Source organism: Panthera uncia, chromosome B1, assembly GCF_023721935.1.
Source record: "Panthera uncia isolate 11264 chromosome B1, Puncia_PCG_1.0, whole genome shotgun sequence".
Taxonomy (NCBI): domain Eukaryota; kingdom Metazoa; phylum Chordata; class Mammalia; order Carnivora; family Felidae; genus Panthera; species Panthera uncia.
In genome coordinates, this window is record NC_064811.1 from 10,706,783 (window position 1) to 10,726,029 (window position 19,247).

Below are 19,247 nucleotides of genomic sequence, written 5' to 3' on the forward strand. Positions count from 1 at the left end.
GTAATATGCCTCATACCTTAATACTTTACCCTTCAAACTACTCAGAATTGAATTCATCTCAAGAAAAGTACAATTTTCAAGATTTTAACTTTTGTTTTCTGTGACAATGTCTGCAGATTAAAGAGGAAGTTGTGAAAATGTGGTTGTAAAAGTTCTTGTTTTAGAAAATTTACGTGAAGTATAGTATCATGAATAGAGATTTTTTAAGTTTTATTTATTTATTTCTTTTCAGGTAGTTGCAACAATATGTAATTAGCAACAATATTATTAAATTTGAAAACAAATTGTTATTTCTTCAGGCAGTTTTGGCTGTTTAAGCAATTTGAATTACAACAATATGCAGTTTTTCTTTAAAAACTAAAACCATTCAGAAACCACAGTGAATTTTCTTAAAATCACATTTATTTATTCAGAGCTTATATGGGTTTACTAAAAGCCTGTTTTCACCACAAATCTTCATTAAGACTTTAATTATGGGCTTATAACTCTTATTTTTAGGTTGAAAGTCAAGAAATACAACATTTTTCATATAGAATTTGTCACGGTAAAAGTGGGTACTTGGGATAATTAGCCCTATGAATTTTAGTTGCTTTTAGTATTTGAAGGGTATCGGAGAGTCTCTAATGAAGGATTTCCCTGTAGAGTATAGGACTTTATCCTTTTTTAAATGTTTATTTTCTTATTACAAAAAAAAAAAAATAGTATGTGTTCATTAAAGAAAATTTGGGAAATCTGGAAGAATTTTTCAATCATCAGTTATTTCCACAAACTAAAATAACCAACCATGCTTGATATGTTGGTGTATAATTTTTTCTAATCTTTGTCTACTACATGTAAGCTTAAAATATTTGCAGTAGTCAAATCTTTTATCTTCCCTCAAACCTGGTTTGATATGTACCCGAGTTAAAAAGTCAAATAGTGCCATAAGGCTTCTATAACAAAAGATAGAAGTCTTCTCTCATTCTTTTCTCTTTGCTTCAGATCCCCATTCCTTAGAGGTAGGTAGCTAACTTTCAATGTTTTTTTTTAATGGATTCTTCATGTAATCGTTTGTTAATAATATGCTGAGGCTTCTAAATTTCCTACATTTTTGGTATTATCTGTTGACTGTGAACTTTGACTTGCCCATCCCCCAACACTTACCCTGCTCTGTCCTCTCCAAATGATTATAGGATCATTTTTATTTAAATCAGGAAGTGTATTGGGGCGCCTGGGTTGCTCAGTTGGTTAAGCACCCAACTTCAGCTCAGGTCGTGATCTCACGGCTCGCGAGTTGTAGCCCCGCGTTGGGCTCTATGCTGACAGCTTGGAGCCTGCTTCGTGTTCTATGTCTCCATCTCTCTCTCTGCCCCTCCCCCGCTCATGCTGTCTCTCTCTGTCTCTCAAAAATAAATAAACATTAAATCAAGAGGTGTTTTGCCATGAAAATGCAGATACTCATGGGTGAACCTCATCTGTTTTGTACTGTAATGTAACTTTTTTCTTCTTTTTCTTAGAATTAATCATTGTCTCTTTTGGTTTGATTGCTTTGTTATCTAAGTACTTGTCACTGATTCATCCCAAAATTTATCAATAGAACCCTGAAGCTTCCTTCAGTACCTCTAAAAACATCAAATAATCTTAGATTGATTTTTTTTTTTTTTTCCTGCTGTTGAAGGCATCCTTCTGCAGCCTTTCATAACTGTCACTGTGGGACTTCTAGAATGCTGAGAGTTCCTTTTCCTGTGGGATCCTTGTCCTGATCTCTATACCCTTTTCTTAGTGGTCTATACCTTTGTTTTATTGGGCCTGTTTTATAGTACCTTCCTTCAGGTGGGACATACATTTTAGATCTCATACGTATGCAAACGTGTTTATTCTACTATGTAAGATGATAGGCTGGTGTGGAATTACATGTTTGTAATTGCGAACACTGAAAGCATGCTTCATTGTCTTTTACCTCTCAAGGTTAACATAAGTGTATTACCATCATGATATCTGTTAATTTGTATGATCGATTGCCTTGTTTTGTGTTTTTAAAATTTTTGTCTTTCTTTCTGGAAGCTTTTAGGATATTTTCGTGCCTGCGGTTCTGAAATTTCATAATAACGAAATATGGATCTTCTTATGTGTATGCATGGGGGAGCCCTGTCTTTCCCTTCCTTCCTTCCTTCCTTCCTTCCTTCCTTCCTTCCTTCCTTTTTTCCTTCCTTCCATTTCTTTGTTTATTTCCTTCACTGCGCATCCATTGGGCCTTTTTAATTTGGAGATGCATTTCTTTCAATTCTTGGACATTTTTGGCATTTTGATCATTTCTTCCCTTCTATTTTTAATATTTTTCTTTCTGGAAATCCTGTTCTTCAAATAGTTAACCTCCTATATTCATCTACTTGCCTGTTTTCCATTGCTTTATCTTTTGTTTTACTTTGGGAGACATTCCCTCAGTTGTTACTCTTCAACCCTTTTATTGATTTTTCTATTTCAAAATTTTTCTCTGAAGAACTTTTAGGACCCTCTTTAAAAAAGTCATTGAACTTTCCTTTTCTTCCTTGATACTGTTTTTCTGGTGTGCTTATCTTTAAACACTATATTGTAGTGTTTGTGGATTATTTTTCCATTTCCTTGCACTGTTTATACTTCTACGTTCCTCTTTTCTGTTTGTTTGGTTTTGTTCTTTCATTCATGCTGGAGGTGTTCATCACATATCTTACGGACCTTTGATGTCTGTTCATTTTTAAAGATGAGACACAAAAATGGTGATTGGAAGCTCTGTGTATGTAGTTGGGATTGACAAACCAGTGAGCATTGCTATAAGCCAACCAGGTGGAACTCCCACAATGTCTGTTTCTAGGTCTTTTCTTTCAGTCTGGGAAATGAACACCGGATGTATGTCGTCCATTCTTCTGTCTGGGAGCTAGAGGCCTGACTTCTCTCCTTCTTAGAAAAGCCAGAGAGAGGGCTGTGTGTCTCTCTGATTCTTTTAAAAACTAAAAAGCAGTCCTCGACTTTCCCGTGTTCAGTTCCACCCCACATCTACTCGTAGTGATAACTAGAGCTTCTTATTCTGGAAGCTCTCCAGGTGTCTATTGTGGTAAATGGCTTGTTTCTGGATAGTCTTCCCAGGCACGCACCAGTATAGGTGTCAGAGATTTCAGTGATTTCTGGTCTACACAGGCAGTTAACCACTCAACCATTCCTGTTCACAGCTTCCAAAATTTTGGTGACATAGTTCTTCTGTGATCCTGTCTCATTTTATTTGTCCTGATGGGGTTATGCCTCTTTAAAACTTCCATGACGCCATTTTTAGGGGTTTCAGAAAGCAGCAAAGATGGACACAGGCATTCAGTCGTCCATGTTCGGTTGGAAGTCTCTGTAATCCCTAGTCTATTTATCTTTTTGGTGAAGCCCCCCAACATGCTTAGTCAGTAGTAGCTTACTTTATTAAAGATTGTTAAAGAATTCTATTCCTTTTAAATGGAGTGCCTTGCTCATTTATTTTTGATTCAGTAGCTTGTTTTCTTTTTTAATGTATCTTTCACACGACACTGTGTCATGGGAGCAGTGAGCACCTCTGTTTTTGCTCTGTCTTGAGTCAACATTTATTATAGTTCCAAACAAATAGAAAGGGCTCAATAAATTATTGGTTGAACGATTGAACATTTTTCTACAAGGAGTCATATTTTTTGTCAATATCTACTTAAAACTTTTAAAAATTACTTACATGCATATAAAATAGTTTACATAACCATTTCCCTACAGTTGGAAATTTAGGTATTTCAAATTCTTAAATGAAAATCAGTGAGCTTTTTGTGTTTATTTCCATAGAATAGGCTTAATATATATATTTTTGAGATTCTAGGTATATATTGCTGACTTAATTTTAGGTTTTATGCCATTTAACACTGCTGCTGGCAATGCTTGATTGCCCATTTGTTATTCTTAATATTATTTTCATTTATACAACTATTATAGGTTAAAGTTTTGCAACCATTAGTCCAACCTGATTTTAATGTTAATTTAATGGATCTTAATTAGTACCAGTTTTATTGGAATAACTTTATGATGACACATTATGATGATTAATGACTTAAGTTTAGCCTCTGTTGCTGTTGTCTTTCTTTTTGTGGTTATACTTTACTTGAAACAAACTTTTTGATATTCTATATTCCATGATGTTTCTTAGTTTATTTTCTAATATTAATTAGATAAAAGTTTTAAAAGTTGTAAATCATTATTCAGTGAAGAAAATTTATGATGGGGCCCTGCTTTAAGAGTGAGTTAACTAGATTAATTTTCGTGGAAACTCAGATCGATGGTTTTTATTAAGGAATGATTCTGTTGCTCTCTTGGGATCTGGTACTTTGGATCTAAGGGTCTTTTCTGCATTTGTATGATCTTATTCTTAGGCTTTTATGAGGCTTGCATTGAGATTTGGGAGTGAGGTCAGGAATGACTGTCCTGCCCCTTGGATCTGAGCAGAGATTGGAGTTATTCAAGGTTGGTAATGACCACATTCTAAGTGGATTTTACCAGACTTCCTACGAACCATTTTTTTTTTTTCTAATTAGATTTGGAAATAAAGGTAAAGCATAGACAATGATAAAATATGAGGAGAGTCTACCAAACCAGTGGGAGCAATGCTTTGTATTTAAAGCATATAAGAAGAATCTTTTCATTTGTACAATATGTTCGTGTGTATAAGAAACACACACACACACAATATAAAATGTATGGTACATATCATGCATTAAGCACTTGATGCATGTCAAACACTGCTCTGAGGACTTTACATGTATTAAACATGATTCTCACACCTAAGATGTAGATATTTTATCTTCCATTCGGGTGACTGTTGTGGCTTACTAACAATAATTGTCCAAGTGGCAATGCTAGGAAGTGGTAGAACTCTGGAGTTTGTGTTTTTAACCATCTTAGCATACTGCCTCTCTTAGTATTTGGTTTAATAATAATTGTAACCCAATCTCCTTATGATTCTAATATGTGGTTAAAAATTTTTTTTTCTGTTGAAAGTAGTTGGCAGAATGTGTAACATTGTTCTTTAGTAATTTTAATCATCACTAATGAGGAATGGGTTGGCATCATCAACTGTGAATATTGGGGCTTTGGAGATCATATTTTGGATGTATTCTTAAAAAAAAAAAGAATATTTGTGGAGAAAGGAAAAAATTCATCTTGACAGAGAGCAAAAAAAGCAAGACTTGTCTTCCTCCCTCTCACCATTTTAAGAGGCGTAGAAATGAACTGATAAAAACTTACTCTGCAATTTTTACGTTTACTGAGAGAATGTCCCACATACAAATACGTGTTTAGTACTATGCTTTCCATTAAGCTCATGGGTCATATAATAGAATGAGATAATTTCGTTCATCGATTTAGCTAATACTTAAGGGCCTGTTATGTACTAGGCTCTGTTTTATTTATTCATTTATTTAATTTTTAATGTTTATTTTTAACGAGAGAGAGAGAGAGAGAGAGAGAGAGAACACAAGCGGGGGAGGGGCAGAGAGAGAGGGAGACACAGAATCCGAAGCAGGCTCCAGGCTCTGAGCTGTCAACACAGAGCCCAACAAGGGCTTGAACTCACAAACCACAAGATCATGACCTGAGCCGAAGTCAGACACTTAACCAACTAGCCACCCAGGCACCTCTACTAGGCTCTGTTTTAGATGATAGAGATACAGTAGAGAATAAAAAAGACAAGAGTCCTGCCCTCATGAGTCTTCTGTTTTAATGAAGGGTGGAGATAATAAGAGTCAATGCTATGAAGAAAAAAAATACAGTATCAAGGGGATAGAGAAAGAAACTGCTATTTTAGGATGGTCTCTGATGGCATCGTTTAAACACCTGAATGAAGTGAGAGGTATAGGCTTTGGTCATATCTGGACAAATGCATTTTAAATAGAAGAGGAAATCTACAGATCCTGAAATGGCAGTATGCCTGGCATGTTTGAGGAACAGCAAAGAGGCCAACGTGGTTAGAATGGTAGGGGATGAGAGGCCAGATATTTATTCTAAGCCTTGGAGGGTCTTGAGTAATAGAGAAACCTGAGCTGATTGAGGCTTGAAAAGGATCTCTCAGGCTGCCAAATGGAGACTAGACTGTCAGGTTATTCTAGTAGTCTGTGAAGAGATAGAGATGGCTTGGGCTGGGGAAACCAAGAAGGAGCCCGTAAAGAGCAATCAGATCTAGGTCTGTGTTTATAAATCGAGCAGTGAGGATTTGTTGGCAGATTTGTACACAGATTACACACAGTGAGGTGTGGAGGCAACCCAGGGTTTGGGGATGAGCATCCATATGGAAGGAAGACGGTGCTCTGTGCTAATCTGGGGAAGTATGGGGTTGAGGTATAGAGGTTGCGGTTAGAGATACAAATGTGGGAGTCATCTGCTCAGAGATGATGCATGGAGCTTGGGTAGTAGATGGTATCACCTAGGGAGGCTGCGTGGAAAGAGAAGTCCCAGGACTGAACACTAGGGCTTCAGCATTTTGCAAAGCTGAGGAGGAAGACACAGCAGAGAGTATTTAAGGAATAGCTAGTGAGAGGAAACCAAGAGAGTGTGATATCTGGGAAGGGAAATACGATGCTTCAGCAAATGGGTTGCTAGAGGTTATTTTGGGACTTTCAGCTTAAGGCTACACAAACATTAAGAGATGTTGGGAAACTGCTGCATTTTATCCTTTCTAATTCACATTTCTGTAGTTTTAAAAGTATGGTTAAATCTGAGAAGTGACATGTCATTTTCTATCATCTCTATTTTTAAGTGCATTTTATTGAGACTAAGTAGGTAGTTTGGTGAAAGAACTTAAATGTATATGAAATCGTTTTTAATGCTGGCTTAGTTTACTGCATGTCTTTAAATACAGCATTGTTTCAAATTTTAGTAATTGGTGATTTGCCTATATGTGATGAATTGTAGGCAGTTGTCATACTTCTGTGTTTTGGCTTCTTGAATATACATCTAAAATGGCCAACATGTATTGCCTTGTTTATACGTGTTATACAGATAATTAAAATGACAATAGACTAGTAAGATAATTTTAAAGATACTGTAGGTCCTCTAATTATTCACTGATAGCTAAGAATAAATACATATTTTTGAAAGTTATTTATTTTAAATTTTATAGTATCTTAATGTAAAAGAAGTGCCAAGAGGCAGTAGATACCCATTAATTGTAGACATATTAAAACTATAATGAAATTATTATGCTTTATCATATTTTCACAATAATAAATTATAACCTGGTTCCCTAAAATTCAGTTTGCACAAATTTGTACTAGAGGGCTTTATTTGTAAGGTTAGGTTCTTCTGGGACAACAGAAAACACAGAGCAGCTTAAACAAGACAGAAGTATTTTCCTCTTCCAAAAGAATACCACACCTAGAAGTAGGGTAGTGTTGTTCATGGATCTAGGCGCCTGTCTTTTTGTTCTGCTGTCCTTACCACCCAGCTTCGGCCTCAAGCTAATATGGCTGATTCAGTTTAGCCATCACATCTGCATCCCAGCAAGCAGGAAGAAGGTAAAGGAAAGAGAAGATCTTCCCTTCCAGGATACTTCCCAGAAACTGCACATAACAATTTTGTTTTACATCCCATTGGCCAGATCTTACTCACGTGGGCACACGTTAGCTACAAGGGAGTAACTCTGGGCACTTCTGTGCTTATCTAGGATTTGGGGTTCCCATTATTGACAGGTATAGGTGTCAGTGTGCAGCTAGCAATCTCTGCGCCACTGGGCTTTTTACACAATAGGGAGGAACCGATTTTATACCAATGTGTGTTTTTTCTGTGTTAACGTATAAGTTACCTAATACATACTTCATAATCATCCCATGAATTTTGTAATGGATTTAGCATAGGAATTTGCCCTATATCCAACCATACCTATCTTTCTCTATATTTTATCAACTAGGAAGTCATTACAAGATAGTGATTAAGAGTATGGAGCCATGCTGTCTAGGATCATATCTGCCAGTGGTGTAACCTTGAGCAAGTTTTTTAACCTTGCACAGGGTCTTTATCTTCAGAGGAGAAGATAGTCGTACCTAAATCACACATCGTCGTAGGATTAAACGATTGGTCAAAAAGAACTTAGAAAAGCTCCTGGCATGAAGCGAGCCGTCAAATTTTAGCTATTACTATAAATTGGCATGTTCTTAGTGGAAGTAATTTTAATGGTATCCCAGGTAAAAGTAAATTATCTATAAATTTAACTTGTAAAGATGTATTGATATTTTGCTGTGATTGAGGAAAAGGGACCAGATAATTTAAAAAGAAGTCTGATTTGTTTATTTCATTTTGGTGTGTTTGGCTAATTATATTGAGAGATTTTCCTGTTTGGAGTACTGTATTTTAGAACATGTATACAAATACACATTCTGCAAATAGGTATCTATCTTTTGAAGTTTTTGTGTAAGGTGTGCCTTTTAAGTCCATTCAGAGCCAAGAAGTCAAAAGACTATTAGCAATGAAAATATACTTGTGTCTTGGGATAAGTAAAGCGAACAATCAACCTGTTACAAGATAATTACGTGGCGATTCAAAGTTGAGTGTCTTTTGAAGTGGAACCAGGCTTAAAGCTTTGTGCAGTTTACTTTTGTAGGAGGTCTTCCCTGAATCTATGGCCTTGGTTAAATATTCCTTGTGTTCTTCATACAGCGTGCTATACATAATTCTTTTAACACTTGGCAGGCTTTATTGAAGTTGTTTCTGTCTTTCATACTACATCATAAACAGAGACTCATTCTTATTTGTATATTCTGCATCCTATACACTTGTAGGTATACAAGACAATGAGCTTGTTACAGTGAACAGCAGTACGGGTTACCACTTTTGTAGGGGTTGTGATTTTCATCTCAAGTCAGAAATAACAGCATTTTTTCATGGCCTTAAATTATTCTCTAAATTTGGTCATGTGCAACAAGATGTTTAGAAATAGGCATATTTCCAAAGTAAGCTATGATACTTGGGGCAAAGTAATGCTCTGTGATACTGAAATCCAGTTTAGGAAAGTTCTGCCTTCTAACTCTGTATTCGGTACCTTTTGTACGTACTGTCTTTATTTCTCACTCCGTACTAAAATATTAACAACAATAGACTTATTGTGTGTTTTTAGAGTATGGCTGCTGTATTAGTTTAGCTGGTGTCATGTGAAATGCAGAAGTAAATAAGAGTGCATTGTCTTTTGAAGGACAGTAACATTTGTTTCACCTGTTGAGCCTAAAAACAGAATCTGCTACGGTTAAATTAGAGCCCAGATGAAGTGTGTGTATATGCATAGGTGTACGTGTATATCTATAACTATATGTCTAATATGTATATTTTAATGTTAAAATTGAATTATCTCCCCCACTGGCAGGTGATCAAGTTCTTTAGTTTCATAATTAAAACAAAAGCCTCTGTTTTGTATGGGATGTGTGGGCGTAATACAGGGCCTCAGAGTGTGTAGGGTGCTTGCTGAGGTGGTAAAGCTAGACACAATTAATCTATACTCCTTACTAATCATGTCAGATTCATGCGGAGAGTTCCTGGTCACTCTTCTGGCAGCTGTGCATCCTGCACCATCACAGGATCTGCAAAGGGGCTGCACTGAAAACTGCTGACGTGCCATCGCACAGACATTTCATTCTAGTAACTTTCTCAGTGGATTTTAATGAACCTTTCTAATAGTCCATCAGAGATTCAGGCATTAGAGGAAAGTCCTGTATTTTAATGGACTCTAAACAACGATCATCCTTAATGTTGGCGTTTAGTCAAACAAGTGTTACGATGTAGAAATGCTGAATAAACCACAGTGTGTCCCTGCGTACCTTTTTTCTTTGTCACAGTGGTCTACGGTCCTGTCATCCTTTCCGCATGTATCAAGTGCAGAGCTCTCGTATGAGGAATGACTCAAAGGAAATAGGAGGCTACTATGCTCTTAAACCTTAGTATTTTCATTTTTTTTATTTTTATTATATCAGTTGTAAACTTTGAACAGGTTAAACTTGCAATATGATTTATAATAATATGTTTAAGATGTTTTTATCAAACTTCCTTATTTACATACAGCTATATATAAAACTGTTGAATTAAATGGCAAGTTGTGATGAGTTTTTGCTACTCATTTTTTATTTTAATATTTAGGTGGTTTTTTAGTTAGGAATATAATAAATTCCTTCAGGTTTTATTTTTTGAAAAAGAAAGCTGTGAAGAGAATTATAAACAGTTTTGAAAATATTTAAACATTTTTATATCCTATATTAAGTGTGAAGGACTAGGATACCTATATTGTTCTTACATTTCAAAAAACAAATAGGCCTTATTCTCTAGGCATTGCTCTGAAATCACATTGTCCTCATATGATCTGGGAACTAAGGTTAACTCTTTTATGTTTTGGTTTCAAATCTCAAAAGATGATTTTGGTTAATATGTTTCGAGTTAAACATTAGCTTTTTTTTAAGAAATATACTGTCTTCAGTAATTTCCTCCTTATTCATTTTCCTTTTTTTTTTTTTTTTTTTTGCCTTTCAAATAGCTCCATAATCTTAAAACTTCCCTTTCCTGTCTTTTTAAAGGTCGACTGAGCTATCCACATCCAGGAACTGATAATCTGTTGATGTTAAATGGTAAGTTGTATACAAACATTTTATGTTTCCAGTTGACTTTTATAAATAAATATAATTGAGTACATGGTTCTCTATACCTTGCATATACATAGAAGTTAAATATTTTATAGGTATAAAGATAAAGCTACAGCGTTTGCTGTACAGAAAGCAGAATTAGGAGTTTGGAATGTGCCTATTTCTGATCTCTGGCATATAAATTCTAGCTGTCAAAGCAATTATTGCAATGTATTTGTGACAGTATGATTTAATTCATTGATCACAGATTTTGGAGATCGTCCTGAGTTTGAATATTGTCTTTCTAGTTTTTGGTATGACTTTGTTTAGAAACTTCTGTGAGCCTTCATTTCCCATCTATGAAATGGGAATAACAATCTCAAGGATTATTATGAGAATTAAATGAGATGATGATTGCAAAGTGCGTAGAACTTGTTACTTAGTATAGCACTTGTGCTTATGTTAACTAAGGAATGAATATACTTGTGACTCTGTAAATATGGTGCTCACGCTAACTTAATTTATTCTAACTAGAAAGTTTACACAGTGAACTTCACCAGAGTTAGAAACAGGATAAATAAACTTTCATTAAAGTTTGTTCTCCTTCTGTTGGACAAACATTGTTTTCAAGTCCCAGTACTTAACACACCCGTGACTGTGGGAGTAGACATGGAAGGTGAAAATATCCTTCATACAGCTATTTTTAAATCAGAGGGTGGACAAAGAGAAGTAGAAAGAAGGAAGAATAGACACAGTCTTACTTAAAAAATACATAATTATATCATTAGAATGACTTGGCTCTTCTATTTCAACTAAAGCTCTGTTGAAAACAGATGATAGGGAGGTTGGGGAACAAAGGTTGAAAAAAGGCCAGTGTAAAGCTAGACCTTGTGAACTTATACTAAGTAATAAAGACTCTAGTGACAGAGGGGTGGGAATAAAGTCCAGGCTTCCTGGGAGATTGGCAAGGTGTCAGATAGAATTTTGGAATGAGAGAAAAATTGAAGAAGCAGGGTGTCTGTGGTGCGATTGATTGCTTCATTCAACTTTAGATTGTTATATATTGAGTTGCCCACCACCTGCCAGCGTAATCTGAGCACTGGGGTATGTGTTAGGATCTTGAAGGATGGTTAGAGGTGAAATTGGCAAGGTCCTAACACTGGGGCCTAATTGTGCTCTCTAGCTGAGGCCGTGTCTGGGCTGGACCTTACAGCAGTACAGCAGGCCGCATTCATGAATTCAGTGAATTATGGTGCTTACATAGACTTTGACCAGAAGGGCACTAGAAATCGCATTCCAGGACTTCTTCAGTCAACTTTTTTTCTACCATGGAATTAAAACAACACGTCACTTGAGTAGCTGGTCTCTAAACTCTGTATCTGTGACTAAAACTTACATTGATGAAATTGAGTTTACAAACTGAAAATAGATCATAATTTTGTATTATCCTCATGACTTGATTTATAAAATAACGATGGGATTAAGCAGCAAGCTCTTTATGTATTTATCCTGACTTCCTCAAATAATTTGCTTTTGGGACGTTCTGTGTGATAAAGATCATTTCCATTTTAACTTCTAAAAACAAGTCAGTAGAAAAACTTGAATTTGTGTATATTTCACATACTCTGTTAAGATCCATTTGAAGGAAGGTGCTGTATGAGACAGTTTGTTAGATGATTCACAGATGATCTGGGATTGCTGTGTGCCTACCACACTAGCACGATTCAGAAGTATGTTGCAACCACAATAGAATACATCAGTTATGTATGAGCAAAGAGCTTAGGAGCCACACTGTTTTTGCACTAAATATTATTAAGCTAATTGAGTTCATCGGTTGCCTGAAGCCTTCATAAATAACCTAGATGTTAGGTTATCAGTGTTTTATCACCTAGTAGACACAAGAATATTTTATTTCAGGCAAGAGTTGAACCTTGTGGACAAATACGCTTTTTCATTATGTGAGCACTCTTCATGGCCTGCCACTTGAGAGCCATGTTACGTGCTCGATACAGTGAGCTGTCCTGGACATTCTGAACTTCTTCTGGCAAGGGAGTAGGGGACAGAAGAGATAATGAAACTAGGACATCAAAATGTGTTTAGGTCAGTAGGGACAATTTGATCCAGAGAGAAAAAAAATTATTTTGCTCATTTGGGAGCATTGTTAAGAGGGGAGCAGAGGTCAAGAAATTGGGTATATTTATTATGATTGGGAAGTATTTGAATATTAAGAATTTAAGTAATTTTTTCTAGACATCAAGGTCATTGAAGAGAGAAGTGGGCAAATGGCAAGAAGGAGTAAGGGGAAATTTTCCTTGAGCTGCTTTTAATTCTTACAGTTCAACTATATTCTTAGCATATTGTCTCCCTAGAAAATATGGGAATTAAGTGATGTCAATACCAAGCCTCTGCCTGTACTAAATTATTATTAAATATTATTGATTAAAGGAATTGTAGCATCTCAATACATAGACCTACTTTTTAAATTATGTCACAGATTTGAACTCATCATTAGCAACTAAGTAAGTTGTATTACTTAACCAATAAGCATAGCTAATATTATTGACTTTGAAAATCAGTATTTGGCAATAAATTATAAGTCAGTGGTTTTGTGTGTGTGTGTGTGTGTGTGTGTGTGTGTGTGTGTGTGTGTGGTGGTGGTGGTGGGGTTAACAATAGTTAACAGTAGTTGGTACCACAGACTCTGGAGCTAGATTATCTGGATTTAACCCTAACTTTGCTATGACCTTGGACAGTTCACCTAACTTCAGTTAGACTCAGATTCTTTATGTCAAAAGGAGATAAAATGCTGCCTGCTTCAGGGGATTGTTTTTTGAGAAATGAGGGAATCCATTCATGTAAAGTGTTTAGAACAGTTTCTAAAAGTGAGAGTTAGCTGTGACAGTGGGTGATGGTGAATAGTGACAAAATGACTTTGAAAGAGTATTAATCCTGTCTTGTGAATACATAAATTGTTGGAGAATATAAATTGAAAGAAGACATAGCCAATGTTTTCAAGTATTTGAAGGATGTTCAACATATATGTAGTGACCAAAGAAGGTTTGTCTTATGTTACTGCAAAAAGTCAAACCAGACCCATTTGGAAGAAGCTATATAGGAACAAAATGTGGGTCAAAAGCAAAATGACTCTCTCACAGTGCTCCCTAAGGAGTGGTGCACATGTCCCATGTGGTACCCAAGACAATCTTTGGTGGCGCACAAATACATATTATAATAAATGCATGACTATAACAATTTGAGAACATTCCTTAGAAAACACAGAACTGGAAGAAATCTATGATGTTACTAGGCTATTATTAGGTGCTAGGCTTGAGTCCATTTAATAAAAATAATATTATAAATACTAGTGTAGTTGTTATGCAGATAAGGCAAATGTTGTAAAAAGCTTTCATGAGTCTGCCTTCCTGGTCAATTAACATTATAGTTAAACTGTGAAATATTCCTTTAACGGATAAACGGGGAATGGGGTAAAGGTCAGGAAGTTGGTCAGACTGGGTAAAACTGTGAAATACCTCTAACAGATCCTTATATTTCAACCTCTCTTAACTCAGAAAAAGAGATAGTATCCCACATCCATATGTCTCTTGAAGTTGTATAGACAAAATAAAATTTAACAATAAAAAAATGCCATAGAAATATAACTGCAGGTAGGCTCCTGAACAGACCATGTTCCTCCATCTAACTAGAAATCAAGTTGAATTAACTGGTGGAGACTGCTACCATTGAATAAATATTGTAGAGGAGTCCGAACCTAACACCCAGAAGCACTTTAGGGAAGTAATATTATATAGGAATGGGTAGATTGTCTAAAAACCAAAATGCAAGCACTATCTGAATTTAGAATGACGGCTTGAATGTTGTACTTCCAAGTGTATAAATCTCACATATTTTATTCTCAGTAGGAAAAAACAAAATAAAACCACCTGTTTTCCATAGCAGTGAGGACCAATGCAAAATGATGTATCATTCAGGTGCTTGTATCTGTTTGGATCATGTTGTGCTCCCCTCACCCCTCTCCCAAGGAAAAATAGCTTATATTTTTATTAGTACATATGGCTTTTCAAAAGGGGGACAGATAGCAGAAGTACAGGGGGATGCAAGCTAGTTTGAAATTTAAATTTGCTGTCATTAGCCATATACATCTATGTTTATAATCAAGGGCTTGCTCTACTGTTTGGGAGGAGAGAGGTTATGTTTATCTTTTAATTAAGAAAACTTAGTGAAATTGTATTTCTGAGGGCAGAGTCTCTAAATGTACTGTATTAAGTGCTGAAAATAGGAAATTTGAGTACGTAATCCTTTTTTATGCTAATGGAAATAAGTGGAGTAGATAACAGATTTATTTTAGATCTTGAAAAGGATAATTTGGGGGTATATTTCTCTCCCTGGTTTTGGCTTTTCAGAGCAAGAAATAAGAATTTCTTTAGTTTCACACTAAGAGAACTTTAACCTAAATATTTCTGGCTAATTTGTTATGTTTCCTTATCTGTTACTCCAGCTGCAGTAAATCAGGTACCACAGCCATTGCTAAGAGCCAATATGTAAGGGCACAGAGACACTGAAGAGAATGTCAGAATCATCCTTTTTCTTTTTTAGTAGCAATGGGTTAGAACCTAAATGAGATTATTGATAACCCAGGACCAAATTTTAAACTCACTCTTGTAGGAAATTTTTTTTTTTCCAAAGCTTTATTATTATCTTAAAAAACGTATGTGGAGGGGCACCTGGGTGCCTCAGTCCAGCTTCAGCTCAGGTCATGATCTCACGACCCGGTCCTTGGGTTCAACCCCCACGTCGGGCTCTGTGCTGAGAGCTCGGAGCCTGGAGCCTGCTTCAGATTCTGTGTCTCCCTCTCTCTCTGCCCCTCCCCCCCTCACGCTCTGTCTCAAAACTAAAATAAACATTAAAAAATAATGATAAAATAAAACATATATGTAAAAAAATATAATCTAACATACATACACACACACACACACACACATATTTACACACGTGTGTTAAATAGCCAGTTCCTCACTTCTGAATGCCTGGTAATTTTTAGTAATAAGTTTTATAAAACTTAGGTAACTGAAATTGAATGTTCTAAATAGTTTTTATACAAAAATTGCTCACTTTTTTTTCCTAAGTCCTATTCTAAATGAGTTTGGAGGGGCATATTGTTTAAAGAAGTCATCCTTAATTAAAACTTAATGAGTAGTAATTTAATGATTTTCTTTTCTCATTGGGAACTTTTGATAACTCTGAATCCAAGTTATGGTGGAACAGAAATTCACATAAGAAGATCTCGGGTAGGAAAGTGAGTCCGTACTCGTTGTTTAGTGTGATGATAGCAGATTGGTTCTTTCAATGACAGGGGATAGGAAGTGTTTCACATGATCTAGCTTCATCTGCAGGCAGTTCTATTTTTGGTAATGTAGAGAGCTGGAATTTGAGAGTTGTCCAGAAAATAAGTGCAATAGCTCTTTACAGAACTCTAAAATTCCTCAGGTATGAGGTAGTTGGAGAACTCTTCTAAATAATGTGTTCAAGCCTAGGAATGAGATGAGACCTAAGATGCTATGAACATTCATACGTATTTTGACTATTTTAGCATTGAGTAGCCTCAGCAAAGAACATAACAGCTGAGAATATAAACTGGTTGTCGTGTCATTAATTTTCTCAATAGGTCAGGAATTGTGGACCACGTTATCACTTCCTTATAATTCATAACTTGACTTTAAACTTGATGAGAGTAGTTTTATTTGCTTTGTAAATGATCCGTCTTCTACACCCATGACTGAAATTCCGTAAAGCAAATCTATACTGGATTAATATCATTTCGATCATGCCTGGAGAGAAGTAGGAAGCCTAACTTCTTAGACTTGTGCTGTGACCGTTTGGGAGCCTATTGACCATTTCCACACTTAATACAACGATTAAGACTGCAGGGAATTCGCTCTTGTATAGTCTGTTTTTGACAGCTCTTTTAAAATTCCTACTCGATTTTCCATAGTTGATCCGCTATCTCTTTGAGACCCTGTGTTTTTAAGGCCTTTATAAGTCTTCCAGGATTTCCACAGCAAAATTCTAAATGTCACTTCCGCCCCTACCTCACCCTAAACGAATATGTATGTCAGGTAATCTATATGTAATGTATACAGGTAATGTACATCTAAGCTCGATAGACACACAAAAACACACACAGGTAAGCTTGTATATAAACTAATGTACAGGTCAGACAATCTGCTAGGCTGTGAGGTAGCTGGAGCTCCCAAAAAGGTTAAAACTGCAGTAGTTACAGCTAAAGACAATAGAGAGGCAGAGATGCAAATGAAGTTATTTTGTATAACAGACTCTGTTGTAAGCCTTGTATTTATTGACTTAAAGTGTAATGACTAAGGGTTACTGTAGGGGTATTAATCCTATATTTTCACCTGTGGGCACACTTCTTTATATTAAAGACTCACATTGTAAAACTTCTGTAGTAGAATGTATTTAATGATGTGAAATGTTTTCCTTTGGTCTTTGCTTTATACTTTTGGGGAAGACTGCATTTCTGACAACTCTTAACATATGTTTCGATTTGAGATTTATTCAGAAAGAAACTTTCCCCGGCCAAAAAAAAAATTCATAAAACATGGGTTAAGATCTTGATTTTAACAGTGATTTTTGTTTTAGTTTACTGCTTTGATTTCATATATTAATTCCAGGGTAAAAATACTCATTGTGTACTCAGATTTGCAAGGAGGAATTATTTAAAAATAAGTTGTGGGTTTTATCAAACTGGTAGTTTATTATGGAGAATAAATTGCAGTGTTTTTTCTCCATATGGAATTATGTAAACTGCTAATAAGGTAGTTTGAAATGTCTTTCTGCTTCATACTTCTGAATATTTAACATCTGTGCTAGTCTATGATGATACTAAGAACAATTTGTATCTGAATCCCTTTTACCCCAGAGAGAGAGAGACATAAGCACTTAGATAGAGGTTATAAAATGTACCATGGGGCGCCTGGGTGGCGCAGTCGGTTAAGCGTCCGACTTCAGCCAGGTCACGATCTCGCGGTCCGTGAGTTCGAGCCCCGCGTCAGGCTCTGGGCTGATGGCTCGGAGCCTGGAGCCTGTTTCCGATTCTGTGTCTCCCTCTCTCTCTCTGCCCCTCCCCTGTTCATGCTCTGTCTCTCTCTGTCCCAAAAATAAATAAAAAACGTTGAAAAAAAAAAAAATTTAAAATGTACCAGAAGGATTAAAAGCATTGGTAACTGTAGTGTATCATTAATCATTTTTTCAACTAAGCAAATTTGAACATGGATTGATGTCTTTACCTTCTATCTAAGCTCTACAGGCTTCAGAGTATCAGTTTAACATTGTTATATCTTTTCATACCTCTGTGTCTTCCAGTACTTTCTCCACACAGGGCTTGATATAATGTGAATTGGATTTGAATAGCTGTTTGTTGGACTGTATCTGCTGTATCTCTCTTTATAATTAGTAAAATGAGGATTTAATTCAAGTTGTTTGCATTTATTACTTGGGATGCTATTTAACTGTAAGGTGTTACATATTACCATCTTGATCAGGTGAAAAATATTTATTCATGAATTGGAGCATGTATGAGAATAAATTGCATATTTCCTGTTAATTTCATTTTATGGTACAGTGCAGAATATATATATATAATAAAAGTGGTTTGTAAATGGTAAAACACATGCAGCTATTACATGGGGACATTGTCCTAGCTCTTAAAACAAAGTAGTCCTAATCACTAGATGCCCACTTAGCTTTTCATATCACAGATATTTGTATGTGTGGGCTTGTTTTTAGTTCTGACATTTTACAATTTGTCCTTTGTTTACATGCAGCAAGGAGTTATGGGCGAAGACGAGGTAATTCCTTTCTGTTTGCTATGGTATAACTGTTTTTAATTGGGTTTTACTGATCAACTCTATAATTAGCCTAGATTTTTTTTATGCACTGAAAACTCACAGAAAAGTTATATTTTGATTTGCACACTTGTCAAATTTTTGAATCCTGTATCTCTTAACTTTAAAGCACATTTCCATACTAATCTGGTTACTTAATAAATGTTTTCCTTTTAGACTGTCTAGACTCTAACTGTTTATTTTCATACCTTTTAAAGTAAAGCTGCCGTTTATAGTTTGCTTAAGAAAAATGTTTAATAAACACTAGTGAAGGTGACTTGCAAGGCGATTTTTCTGCTCTCTAAATCTGTAACTGGTTGCCATACCTATGTATATAATTTCCAACCCCAGTTTATTAGTTTTATGTCTGACCCAGTTGAAACTAAATAATACCAGCTAAGCTATTGTTAACACTGGTATATAGAAATCATGTTGCTAACATTTCTGTGTGTCTTCGGAGAATATAATGCTTTCCTTCTCCCTCCCCGGACCGTGCAGGCACACTCACACGCTCTGTCACACACCCTTTCTCTCTGCCCCGCAACAGTCTTCCTCTCTGGTTTCTTGCTATCTGAAGGACAAAACGAGGCCTCTGAGATGCTGGACTACTAAACCTCTTTGGAAAGCAGCTGACAGTGTCTGTGGCGCTTTAAACTTGGCTTCTCTTTTGTATGTACAGAGACTGAGAGGGAGAAAAGTACATGGGATGCAAAGAAGCAAAAGTAGC

At 35.9% G+C, this 19,247-nt stretch overlaps 1 protein-coding gene across 7 annotated transcripts in view; it reads left to right on the forward strand.

Annotated features, from left to right (window-relative positions):
* Positions 1-19,247, forward strand: part of CPEB2 (cytoplasmic polyadenylation element binding protein 2) — a 69,627-nt gene that overhangs the window by 21,184 nt on the left and 29,196 nt on the right. For 4 of the 7 annotated variants that reach the window (XM_049630327.1, XM_049630328.1, XM_049630322.1 and 1 more), the window contains 2 exons: positions 10,557-10,607; positions 18,461-18,484. In XM_049630327.1, coding sequence (XP_049486284.1) covers positions 10,557-10,607; positions 18,461-18,484 — 75 coding nt within the window. The remainder of the gene's footprint in view (positions 1-10,556; positions 10,608-18,460; positions 18,485-19,247) is intronic. The other 3 variants (XM_049630324.1, XM_049630329.1, XM_049630326.1) reach the window with 1 other exon arrangement.